The sequence below is a fragment of the Tiliqua scincoides genome, chromosome 2, assembly GCF_035046505.1.
Source record: "Tiliqua scincoides isolate rTilSci1 chromosome 2, rTilSci1.hap2, whole genome shotgun sequence".
Classification (NCBI taxonomy): Eukaryota; Metazoa; Chordata; class Lepidosauria; order Squamata; family Scincidae; genus Tiliqua; species Tiliqua scincoides.
This window is the reverse complement of record NC_089822.1, coordinates 263,174,359-263,187,823: the sequence shown is the minus strand read 5'-3', so window position 1 is coordinate 263,187,823 and position 13,465 is coordinate 263,174,359. Positions and strand designations below refer to the sequence as shown.

Here is a 13,465-nt window from a genome sequence, read left to right as displayed (position 1 = left end):
AATCCACACAGGGGAGAGATCCTATAAATGCTTGGAGTGTGGAAAGAGCTTCAGTCGGAGATCATACCTGCCCGTGCATCAAAGAAGCCACACAGGGGAGAAACCCTATAAATGCCGGGAGTGTGGAAAGAGCTTCACTGAGAATGGAAAACTGACTGTGCATCAAAGAATCCACACAGGGGAGAAACCCTGTAAATGCTTTGAGTGTGGAAAGAGCTTCAGTCTGAAGTCACACCTGACTGTGCATCAAAGAATCCACACAGGGGAGAAACCCTATAAATGTTTGGAGTGTGGAAAGAGCTTCAGTCAGAGATCACACCTGGCTGTGCATCAACGAACCCACACAGATAGAAACCCTAGAAATGCACCAAGTGCTGATAGCATTTCAGTTGGAGAACCTGAAATTGAATTAAAGAACCAGCACAGGGGTGAAGCCATAGAAATAAGGAGTGAGGTGAAAGCTTTTACCATAGAGCACTGGTTCCCAAACTTTACCACCTAAAAATTTTTCACTTTGTCAGCTGTTGAAGCCTCTGTGGCTATAATGGTGATTGGGCATCAGTGCTGCCCCCAGAAGCAGTTTTTTTTAACCCTTGATGCACATACCGTAATCTAACCTGTCAGCTTCACGAACCACCAGAAATTGGGTCATGACCCACTGGTGGGCCACAAACACACAGTTTGAGAACCACTGCAGTAACCTGTAAGACGCAGCAAGTTAGCAAGTTAGGATAGGAAGCACATCAGTGCTTTGAGTGAGGAAAGAACCTCCATTCAAGTAGTTCTGGGTACTGAAATCATGAAACTTGGTTGTCACTGTATTCAGCCAAAGATGTACACAGGGGGCCTTGGTATCCACGATTGGCGCATTTAAGCCCTCCAAAGGGGACTGCAGCTGTGTCACCTCTGAAGAGCTCAGGTGGCGCCAATTCTGGCCCCACACAGGTCCTTGTGTCCTGCATAGAGCCAGATCCATGCATGCAGAATCTGCGGATATCGAGACCCCAGCTGTAAGTCAATATTGAGTAGAAATTAGGAATGTCTCATTCATACTTGTACAGATTAAAATAATACTCAAGCATACAGTTGTGATGTTCCCTGAACCTTCCTCCTTCCTCTCTCACAGCAATAGAGCTACTGGTCATATAACAAAACCGATTGGACAAAAGGAGGTAGCTCTTCACACAGCATGTAGTTAGCCTGTGGAATGCTTTCCCACAAGGTGTAGATAGGGTCACTGGCTTTGATGGCTCTAAAAGTGTTGTCATCCACGGAGTGGCCGTTTGCCATCACCATGCCAATATGCTGCCAATTGGCCAGTGTGATGGAACTTGGCATAAATGTCATTGCCGGGGCTGACCGACTCTACTGAGCTGGAAGGATGGGATTGGGGGCCCTGGTACCAGTCAGCGACGTATTCAGTCTTTCACTTTAAGGCTGAAGGCTGGGAGCCCAAAAAGGAGGTGATGGTGGGGTGTGGGGGAGGGGCAGGAGTTTCAATAACTGGAGGGGGGGCATAAGAGTAGAAGGAGTGACCAGGGAGACCAGAGAGAGCTGCAACTGAGGACAGAGGCACACAGAAAGGGAGAGAGAAGAGGAGGAGGAAGACCAAGGGGGAAGAGGGGGAATGCAGCAGCAGCAGTGAGGGAAGAGTCAGAGGTCTGTGCTCAGGTGCATGGAGGTTGCATGTAGTCATCAAGGCTTGTGACCTCCAAAAATTGTCCAATCCCCTTTAAATGCCATCTAGGCCAGGTGCCATCATAACTTCCTGTGGCAAGAAGCTTGTGATGGCTGGTACAAGGTCTGGCTGCCATCTTCTGTGTGCCTGGGAGCTATCTGTTTTCCAACTGAGCTGTTCCCAGGAGAAGTTGGACTCGGAACATGGTGAGAACCCACACAGCTCTCTGAACCAGGAGTGTCAAGCATAAGGCCTGGGGGCAGGATGTGGCCTGTGGAACATGTTTCCCTGCCCTCAGGGTCCCCCAGTGCCACTGCCCAGAGCTGTGGTGAGGTGTGGCAGAGAGTTCCTTAGTTTAAGCACATGCATTTGCTTCTTCATCTGTCCTAATTCTACCTACAAATCCATTTTATTTCCCTTCTGGCACCCCCCCCCCGGACATTCTAGTGTGATGCTGAAAACAGATGACTAGAACTAGATTAAGATAAGAAGCACCCTGTGGAATCAGACCAAGAGTCCATCTCCTGCAGGAGTTGGCTCCTAACCGTGGCCAGCCAGATGCTTCCAGTGGATAGCAAAGCAAAAGTCTTTCCTTGCTGTATGTTTATTCACTTACACCTTGACAGCTCTGAAATGTTTTTGTCACTGCAGGTCTAGCTGCAAAGAAAGCTTCCCCTGGAGGCCTTCTGCCTGTCACCCAGCTATTGACAAGCCCAGGAGATCAGTCAGAAAAGAGAGAGGGGGCCAGCTTCACCTAGAGCCTTGCTCTTTTTGATGCAGGCTGGTGAGAGCCCTGGGCTAAGCAAAACAAGTCATTAAAAGTTAAATCATTTAGCAGTTAATGGGAAAATTTGAAGAGACACTTTGCCAACAGTCTGAGGCTAAGAGGCAAAGAAGGAAGGCCCATAGCCAGGGAGACAGACCAGGGACAGACTGCACTTGCTCCCGGTGTGGAAGGGATTGTCACTCCCGGATTGGCCTTTTCAGCCACACTAGACGCTGTGCCAGAACCACCTTTCAGAGCGCGATACCATAGTCTTTCGAGACTGAAGGTTGCCAATACATAATGGGAAAATGTATACAAGCTTAATAGTGCTTATCATAAACAAATATTGGCAATAAGGTAATTAAACAAATTAGGCTCACATCTTTAAATTTAAAGCCATGAAGTCACTCATGCTAACAGACCAAATGTTAATGAACCAAATGTTATGTTATGTTATGAGTGAATTAGTTTAAAACAAATCATTGGTTTATATGTTTGAAAATGAATGCTAAGATCAAATCAAATGTTCAGAAGCCTACGTGCTTGGCACATTTCACCAATCAATTTACAAAAATCCATTTGGTTCTGAGGCCCTCTTGAAACTGCTAGACTAGCAGTTTTTGCTAGATCAGTCTCAAGGAATCTCAAGGACACAAGATAAGGTTTGTGCTTCAAAGCACTAATTGGAATGATAAATGAAGCTAAGCTGTAGTTTCATTTTAAATCAGAAATACATTCCCAGCTTGCTATGTCAGAACAACTGAATAGAGAACCATGAAAGCATGGCAGGAAAAGGTTTTTTGAATTCTAAGCAATGTTTATTTAGGCTTCTCTTGGAATCAAAAAGAGTCTTGTATATGCATTTTACCAAAGCAACACAACGGTATGTGACTGCATTCGGGAAGGTGTTGCAGATCTGTACTATTGAGAGGCTACTATGTATGTGCTTTTAATGCTTAATGGTTAGTGTTTTTAAGAGTGTAAACTAATGTTAGTAGCATTTTAGCTGTTAGAAATAGTTTGCTCAAAGCATGGAATACACAGAATAGTGTGTATTCCATGTTAAAATTTGTGTGTATTCCAGTTAAAATTTGAACATTGGGGCTGCTCAAGTCATGTAATTAAGTTTGGATGCAACCTTGGAAAAGCAGGTGCCTAGCTAAAGTTAATTGGGAGTTTTGACAAGGACACTCCAGAGAAGTTACAGTTTACAGATAAAACCCTTATCTAGGCAAGGGCATCCCTAACTCTGTATGTCCCGAATGTCACTTTTAATGAGAACCAGAGAATTACAACATACAGAGAATCAGGGAGTAGTCAGGATACACTTGCACCTTAATTGGGAAAACATATCTCTTGACAACATAAATCAGGGTATGAGACTAAGAAATCACCCAGTTAGGAACATTTTAATGAGAAAGTCTTAGTAATGCAACTTCTTATCTTATTTGATAAATGGAGGCAGTTGGACAGGAACAAGGTAAGTAAAGTTGTCTATGTAAAAACCCCTAATTAGCAAACATTCCTAAGAATCTCTGTCAAGAGGTAAATGCTGGCAGAAGGGGCTGGATTTAATTAAAATAAGGAGAAAGGTCTCTTAAAATATTTATTTACAATAAAGTTAGTTTGTTTTGAATTAAATAAAAGATACCACTATACATCACAATATGTATCATCAATACATATCAATATGTACAATATTGATGATCAATATTTGTATATTGATACAATAAATAATTGATTGTAATAATAATTTGTATATTGATACAATCAATAATTGTATCAATATTGATGATCAATACATCATCAATTTGTAACAAAGTTACATATTGAGAATCACACATGGGATAGAGAATTAAAAACCAAGAGGCTTAGTTCAAACAGAGGTTAGCCCACAGTGAATAATGAAACCAGACAAAAAAGAAGGTTGGATAGATAAGAACAGGGCTTTTTTCTAATAGAACACACCGGAACTGCATTCCTTCACCTTTTTTATGCAGTTCCCCCCAGGAAAAAATGCATGGAGCCCTATGGAAAGTGAAAGTGAGCCGTAGCACATGTTTACTGGTGAGTAGGCGTATTTACCATAGTCCGTCGGAAAGGGCAGGCTGAGTGGAATCCAATGACACCAGAATGGCCCCAATCCAATGAATGCAGCCTCCCAAAAACACCCAAGAATGTCCCATCCCTCCCAGCTGCGAGTCTGAGCCTGAGCCAGAAACGAACCCATGTGGCCGTGTTTACTTGTGAGTAGTCCATCGGAAAGGGCAGCTGAGAGGACTCCAAGGACGTCAGAATGGTCCTGTTCCAATGAATGGAGCCCCCAAAAACACAAAAGGGAGAAGGAGGTGCCTGCTTCCCTCCCAGCTGCAGTCTATTGAGCCATATGGAAAACAAGCAGCCTCTCGTTGTGTTTACTTGTGAGTAGGCAGACGTACCTTGGCTGTTGGTCAGGCCAGGCAAAGGGGAATGTGAGGACACCAGAATGGTCCCAATCTCATGGAGCTGGAGATATTCCAGAAGGCAGCCTCTCTCCCCCCCCCCCCCCACTAAAAAGGACAAAAAAGAGGCTTCAGGTGGTGAGGGGAAAGTTTTCTATTTTGCACTTATAAAACCAGGGGGGTCTTTATCTTGATATGCCTGAAATAGAAGAATTTTAAACTGGGCACTGGGGAGAACTGGAAATCTCACTGATTCTTTTAGGGGGGGTTATTGCAGGTAGGCTACAGAGTAAGCTCCATTGACCACTATGGGACTTACTTCAGAGTAGACATGCATAGGATTGGGCTCACACGCTGCAGTCTTACCCATACTTTCCTGAGAGTAAACCCCATTGACCACAATAGGACTTACTTCCGAGTAGATTCACTTGGTGGGACAGGACTGGCCTCCCCCTTTATTTAATCATTTCTTTTAATTTAATTATTTATAACTATTTATTTTAATTTGCTTGATGATGTCACTTCTGGCCATGACATCATGTCCAGTGGGTCCTGGACAGATTCTCATTCTAAAAAGTGGGTCCCGGTGTATATTGGAATCTCAGTAGATCTGGAAAGGAGGTAGGCTGTGGTGTCAGCTGTGGCCCCTTTAAGGGTAAGGTCTGGGCATCCAGCAGAGTGAGCTGCACAACTGCAACCACTTGAAGGCAATAGGGCCCTCAGGGATATAAGGAGCACCTGAGGCAGGAAGGGTTTGTGGGTAGCAGAAGGAGAAAAGCTTGAGGCAGGGGGAGACTGGATTAATGGACTGCTGGTGGACTGATTGGTGAATGGACTTTGGAGACTGCTGGAACAGACTGCTGGAGACACGAGTTTGGTGTGTGGCTGCTGTGCTCAAGACCTGCTGAGGACCAAGGGTCTGCTGCAGTGGCAGAAGGCTGCTGGCAGGAGAGAGGACCTCTGTAGGTTGAACAGTTGAGCTACCCTGGAGGTGGGGTCCAGCAGGACTGCAGGGCAGAAGCAGCCTCATTCGTTGGGGTAAAGAAGGGGAGCTAATTTGCTTAAAGTGGTCATAATCCTCCAGGCAGAGCTTGGCCTTGGAATCTGGCAAAACACGGTGCTAAAAGTTTTGAGAACTGCTGCCGTAAGTTGTTAGTAAGTTGACACAGGGGTGTGTGTCTCTACAAGCTTTCAAAATCACTAAAATCAGAATTTGGAGGAACAATAATACTATCATGTTTTATAACAATCTATGCGTAATTTCATGCAGAATGCAATGAAACAAAGCATATTAAAATATCTGCGTTCTAACAAAAGGTACAGCTGATAAACCAGTGGGGGCAGGGCGATGGTACATCACCACGCCCACCACCTGGGGCGTTGCCCTGCCCACTGCATGGGGTGACGCGCAGGCCTCCCGCACTGGGTGACACGAATCCTAGTGACGCCACTGGGGTGCTGATTCCAAAAATGGCATCAGTTTCCCTCTATCATTTCTAGTTTTGGAAATATGGCATAGTCTCGTTAGTGAATGGTTCAAGGAGCTTCCTCATGAGGAAGCCTATGCTATGGCCATTTTTGGAATCGGCAACACAAATTCATAAAAAAAAACCACCATAAATCTTTATAAAATGTTTTTCTGACCCTCAGTTTTGCAAGACTTTGATATAGATTAAAGATCGTCCTGAATTATTTTTTGCCAATACAAAAGAATGGTTAACTTGATAACTGTAGGCAGTGAATTTTAGTGCATTTTACATTAGAGCAGTGTTTCTCAAACTGTGGGTCGGGACCCACTAGATGCTGTGCCAGAACCACCATTCAGAGCGCGATACCATAGTCTTTTGAGACTGAAGGTTGCCACCTAAGGGTCGGGACTCACTAGGTGGGTCATGAGCCAATTTCAGGTAGGTGCCCATTCATTTCAATATTTTATTTTTTAATATATCTGTATTCAATAGTGTTAATCACATGTTGTCTACTTGTATCTTATTACTTATTTCTCCAATAAAAATGGTTTAAAAATAAGTAAATAAATAAAAGATTAACAAGTTGTGAGTTCCTGCACTTTTTTTTTTTTAACAAAAAAAGCACTGGATAAGAATATGGCTGTTTGAAGCATGTCAGGGTCAGGCCCCTGAGGAATAGCCAGAAACAAACAAAGACATACCAAAGGCCAGTAATATATGAGTAAAGGATGCCACCTAGTGGTTGTTGAAATGTAAGTTTTTAGTTTGTAACTTGAAACTAGCCAATCAAATGTTCATAAAGTGATCTATCTCTGATGTCATAACCTCAGCCAATGACAGTGTGAGATTTTCAAACAAAGAAGCCAAAATACTATATAAACAGAGGGTTCACACTGGAACATTGCTTTTCACTGGAGGCACTGGGAGTTCCCACATACCTCCCATTGCTCTCTTCATTTGGACAGGAGTCCCTGAGAGGCCTGTTTAAAGCTTGCACACGATCACCATTCTTGCCTACTAAGTTTGCTTTTGAACTTCGCTCTGGTGACCTTGCAACATTTTGATCCAAGTTCAAAGGCTGGGGAGAGAAAAGCAAGGTTTTGACAGGAAGGGATCTTTCCTCTCTCTCTCATTCTCCCCACTCTAGGAACTCTCTGTCCCCTTAACCCTTTTCTGGCTCAGTTAGGAAAGCAAACACTTCTGACTCTGAGAGGGGCAAAGGGAGCAGATGCTCTGATTCCTAGAGAAGGGCCAGAGTGTGAGATGGGAGGGTGTTTAATGAAAGAAGGAGAGGTCAGTTTTTCCTCCTGTCCCACCTCCCTCCACTCTGTCCTTGGGGAAGGGAAATGGCATGTCCCTCCCTCCCTCCCTGGCATTGGAGCAATGGGGCAGATTCTGAGATCTCCAGGAGAAGGTGAATGGAGTAGTTGGGGAGAAAATATATGAAGCGAAGGAGAGGGGAACATGCAAACAGCAGGGAGGCTGTTTCCAGATCCATCCAAAGACCCATGGAGTTGGCAGCATTCCAACCGTGGCCACCAGGAAGCCCCAAAGCAGCTTCTTTATCCCCAGTGGTATACTGCTGCTATCCATGGAGGCTCTTCATTACTGGACCAAGAGTTCATTTACTTCTCTTCTTCTTTATTAGAATGTAAGAACTCTGGCTGGATCAGACTCAAGGTTTGTCAAGTCCAGTCAGATGTCTGTGGGTGGCCCCCAAACAGGGCAGGGAGGCAGGTCCTCTGAGAGCGGTTTTATCATGGGATAGAAAGCTTCTTTTGGGCCCCTTCCCAAAGTGGGAGGGGAGAAGATGAATCAGAGTGCAGGAGGGTGGTGACAAGGGTGGGCAAGCCTTTCCCCAAAGGCTGCAGAGAAGACCCCCTGAGTATCTCTGGCCAGATTACCAGGAGAGGCAGATGCTTGCAGGACAGAGCGGAACCTGCCACACTCCCTTCTGCACCCCAGTCCAATGCACAGAGCTCGTCCTCCTTTGAACATAAGAACATAAGAACAGCCCCACTGGATCAGGCCATAGGCCCATCTAGTCCAGCTTCCTGTATCTCACAGCGGCCCACCAAATGCCCCAGGGAGCACACCAGATAACAAGAGACCTCATCCTGGTGCTCTCCCCTACATCTGGCATTCTGACTTAACCCATTCCTAAAATCAGGAGGTTGCGCATACACATCATGGCTTGTACCCCATAATGGATTTTTCCTCCAGAAACTCGTCCAATCCCCTTTTAAAGGCGTCTAGGCTAGACGCCAGCACCACATCCTGTGGCAAGGAGTTCCACAGACCGACCACGCGCTGAGTAAAGAAATATTTTCTCTTGTCTGTCCTAACCCGCCCAACACTCAATTTTAGTGGATGTCCCCTGGTTCTGGTATTATGTGAGAGTGTAAAGAGCATCTCCCTATCCACTCTGTCCATCCCCTGCATAATTTTGTATGTCTCAATCATGTCCCCCCTCAAGTGTCTCTTTTCTAGGCTGAAGAGGCCCAAACGCCGTAGCCTTTCCTCATAAGGAAGGTGCCCCAGCCCCGTAATCATCTTAGTCGCTCTCTTTTGCACCTTTTCCATTTCCACTATGTCTTTTTTGAGATGCGGCGACCAGAACTGGACACAATACTCCAGGTGTGGCCTTACCATAGATTTGTACAACGGCATTATAATACTAACCGTTTTGTTCTCAATACCCTTCCTAATGATCCCAAGCATAGAATTGGCCTTCTTCACTGCCGCCGCACATTGGGTCGACACTTTCATCGACCTGTCCACCACCACCCCAAGATCTCTCTCCTGATCTGTCACAGACAGCTCAGAACCCATCAGCCTATATCTAAAGTTTTGATTTTTTGCCCCAATGTGCATGACTTTACACTTACTGACATTGAAGCGCATCTGCCATTTTGCTGCCCATTCTGCCAGTCTGGAGAGATCCTTCTGGAGCTCCTCACAATCACTTCTGGTCTTCACCACTCGGAAAAGTAGGGTGTCATCTGCAAACTTAGCCACTTCACTGCTCAACCCTGTCTCCAGGTCATTTATGAAGAGGTTGAAAAGCACCGGTCCCAGGACAGATCCTTGGGGCTCACCGCTTTTCACCTCTCTCCATTGTGAAAATTGCCCATTGACACCCACTCTCTGCTTCCTGGCCTCCAACCAGTTCTCAATCCAGGAGAGGACCTGTCCTCTAATTCCCTGACTGTGGAGTTTTTTCAGTAGCCTTTGGTGAGGGACCGTGTCAAACGCCTTCTGAAAGTCCAGATATATAATGTCCACGGGTTCTCCCGCATCCACATGCCTGTTGACCTTTTCAAAGAATTCTATAAGGTTTGTGAGGCAAGACTTACCCTTACAGAAGCCATGCTGACTCTCCCTCAGCAAGGCCTGTTCGTCCAGGGGTCCAGGGGTGGCAGCACACTAGGAGAACCCAGAAGCCTCCTCCCTCCCCCAAAGGCTGCAGTAAAGGTAGTGTGAGCATCTTTGGCAAAAGCAACAAAGAACTACACCTCCCAGCATGCTCTGGATCCAGGGGGAGGGCAGTGCTCAAGCATTCCTGGGGACACATGTTTGCTTCTCTTGCTTGGTTGGAGGAGGTCTCCGCGAAGGCTGGCAAAGGAGAAGGACCTGGTTGCATTGCTACCACCAAGCACAGGCAAGATCTTCCGTTTGGACTCTGCACTGGAGAAGAGTCTGTGGCTGCAGAGGTGGGTGGACTGTGCGATACCCAGGAATAGTGCAGGGGGGAGGGGAGGCTCTTCCTTGGGTGCATTCAGAGTACCTGGCCTGTTGCACTGGGGAGGGGGGAGTGGCTCGCCTGTGGACCTCCCTGTGCTGGAGGAGGGAGGGAGAGGACGATCCTTTGTCCTGAGCACAGATTCTCTTTGGGGAAACTTGCTAGAAATGGCTGCACCAATGAACACAACCACAAAGATGGTTGCAGTTGGAGGGGGGTGTGTGTTTAATAGTGCGCATGAAAGCCATTTATGGGCCACCTCTGGTTCTATCACACATTTTCCAACACCTGATGCTAGAATTTCTTCAGAGGTTGGGGAAGAGAGGAGACCAAAATCCAGACCTCCCCCTTGAGACTTTCACTCCAGAATGTCTCCATCTGCTGCCTTCCAGGCTCTGGGACAGGACGTGATGCTGAGAAGACCCAGCCCTGACCTGCCTTGTTCTTCCTGCTCCCGCAGACTGCAGACTTTCATGGACTTCCAAGCGGGTACCTCGAATCCAGCTCAGGTATGAAGTTTTAGGAGTACGTTGGTAGTTTTGTGATGGGGAGCCAGAGCAGGACAGTTGTGACACATGTAAAAATCTGTTGCCACTTACAGACAATGCAGACAGTGAAGCAAAAGGCCACTGTGAACATTTAAATTGTTGATTTATCAAATATCTCAATGAAAAATTAAAGATTAAGTCATTTCTGCCCAACGTTGCATCTACGCAACAAGGATCAAACAGGTACTCTTGTGGTTTGGGCAGAAACCGGTTAAAGAAGGAAAGAAGTTGAAAAAAAGGAGTTCTAGAAAGGCTATGGTAATTTCTCAAACAGTGGGTCAGGACTCACTAGGTGGGTCGAGTGCCAATTTCAGGTGGGTCCCCATTCATTTCAATATTTTATTTTTAATATTTTAGACTTGATGCTCCCCTGGGATGTGACTGCATTTGGGGAAATGTGGCAGACCTGTACTTTTAACAAGCTACTATATATATTCATTTAACAATGATAGTTAATGGGACTTCGTCCTGTGTAAGTGAGGGCAGGGCACAGACTAGACCCTAAAAAGATCCCTACTTGGTGATGTCACTTCCGGTCATGACATCATTTCCGGTGGGTCCTGACAGATTATCTTTCTAAAAAGTGGGTCCCGGTGCTAAATGTGTGAGAACCATTCTGGTCTACTGGTCTAAGCGTTATTGTCTTCAGCAGGTCTGTAGCCTTAACAGGAAGCTACACACCTCCTGCCGTACAGTTTTCCATGACAAATCCCCGTTCACCATCCAAGGCAGGAATACTCTGCTTCACGCCTAGGAAGCTGAGATGTGGAGTCAGACGCTCAGTCTGCCTGCCCCAGGCTGTGTACTCTGACTGGCAGCAACACTCCAAGAGTCACAGGCAGGGCCTGGCTTGGCTGAAATCCTGGACACTTCAGTTGGAGATTTCACAGATTGACAGCACAATCCTAAATTGTGCCTGCAGCGGTCCCTGCACTGGCCAAAGGTGTTGCAAATGTGCCATGTGGAAGATTAGGCAGGTCTGGTACCCTGCTGGTGCTCTAACCAGGCCACTGGCAAAGGTACGTACACTGCTGAGCAGTACAGCAGCTTTGGGAGGGTGGTGAACGTTTCAGAGGTGGGGAGGGGGTGTTTCTGGGCAGGGGGTGATTGGGAGGTTGGGTGAATTGGGCCCGGGAGGGGGGCAGGATCAGCAGGTGCCTCCTCTGCCGTATCCTGACCTCTCTCCAGGACAAGCCAGTGTTACACTAGGATGTCTGGGCTTCTGCTAGCTATATAGGTGGTGGAGATTTGAGTAACCCCATAAGTCTGGCTGGGATGTTACTTGTGGTAAGAGGAAAAACTCCCCTCTAACCACCTCCTAACCTGCACTGGCTGCTGCGCAGGCCCTGATTGTCCAGTGCAGGTGAGGACTGGGCTTCCCATCACTGAAGAACAAGGCCTCCCTCCTTGAAAGCCTGGACAAGATACTGATGAGAACTGTCCTCTCCCAGCAAATCATCCGAAATCTTCCCTCCTGACAGCAGCCATGTAGGTAGAAGAGCACACAAAATGCCAATGAGAAGTCTAAACTGCTGGAAAAACTGTCTGGATACATGAATAGGAAAAGAGTATACTTGATACCTGAAAATACTTGCAGGCTTCTTCTGGTGAGGAAAGGAAGTGTAGATGTTTTGTCTGGATTGGGTGCCACTCCTTTCCTGCCTGTGCCGGAGATGCGGAGGAAGGTCTGGGGTCCTGGACACTGTCTGAGGGGGTTTTGTTCTTGCAGGATCCGGTGATTTTCAAGGATGTGGCCGTGCATTTCACCAAGAAAGAGGCAGCTCTGCTGGACCCAGACCAAAGAGCCTTGTACAGGGAAGTCATGCTGGAGAATTACCGGAATGTGGCCTCTGTGGGTAAGGGGGCTCCTTCCATCATGTGGCCAGTGGCTTTTTCTAGCCCTTTTCCTTTTCAGGAAGACTTTTTCACTGCCTCTGAAACAGGAAGTGGCACCCTACGGCCCGTGAGCTGTATCTGGTCTGCCAACCAACATCGCCCAGCCCTGTGAGGCCCCAAATCCAGTGGAAGGTCCCAGCCCTAAAGACCATGCTGTGCCTCCCTCTCCCCTTTTCTTCCTTCATATATGGCAGCTACAAGGCGGGGGGGAGTTGATATCATGTTCACGGGGTTAAAGCTTTCTGCTAAGCGGAAGGCGAAGCCATTCAGCACATAACTGGGGCACTGATGGCACTGCCGCTACCAAGCTCAAGGGGGGGAGAGCACCTCCTTCTGAGAACTCCTGCATTCATCTCTCTGTGATTCAGGCCCTGTGATTCTGAGGTTTGCTCAGAACACAATATGGGTAGCATACAGCTTGCTATGCTTGACAGGATGCACTACTCATGAGTAATGAGACTGTGCACCACAGAGATGAAACTTAACTGGGAATTCCCAACATCAGCTCCCATGCAACAGGGAAAGACACCAAAACACCCTGAGAAGGAGCAGAGGGAGGTGAGCCCAGCAGCCTGGAGCACCAGCATCAAACGGGTCGAGCCTGCTTGGCTTGCAAAGTGCCCACAAATTGTGGAACACAAGATGGAATCAGGGTCAAGTGCCCACCTCTTGGGGGGTGCAGCACTCACAGAGCCAAGCCAGATGGATCAGCCTCCTGGATGAACTCGAGCGGAACTAAACTGCATCCATAAGCTGGTGGAGCAGGATTTGGTGCACGTCTATTCAGAAGTAAGTCCCACTGTGTCCAGTGGGTTTTCTCTCCTGAAGGAAAAGGACTGCAGCCTGCAGGCCTCAACTGGACTCCACTGGACTGTGTGCATGACTGTGGTCATGGGGGGGGGGAGAGAGGAAAAGGGCAAATCAT

The 13,465-nt window shown here is 46.9% G+C and overlaps 2 protein-coding genes and 1 pseudogene across 2 annotated transcripts in view; all 3 read left to right on the top strand.

Annotated features, from left to right (window-relative positions):
• The window catches only part of LOC136640361 (zinc finger protein 585A-like), a 474,925-nt gene that overhangs the window by 212,289 nt on the left and 249,171 nt on the right, over positions 1-13,465 (top strand). The gene's annotated exons all lie outside the window — the stretch shown is intronic.
• LOC136640516 (zinc finger protein 208-like) overlaps positions 1-13,465 on the top strand; it is a 163,825-nt pseudogene that overhangs the window by 74,007 nt on the left and 76,353 nt on the right.
• LOC136641330 (zinc finger protein 664-like) lies at positions 2-1,050 on the top strand (the record flags this gene model as incomplete). The annotated part of the gene is made up of 1 exon (XM_066617055.1): positions 2-1,050. A coding segment is annotated over one exon (501 nt), but the record flags the coding sequence as incomplete, so codon positions are not given.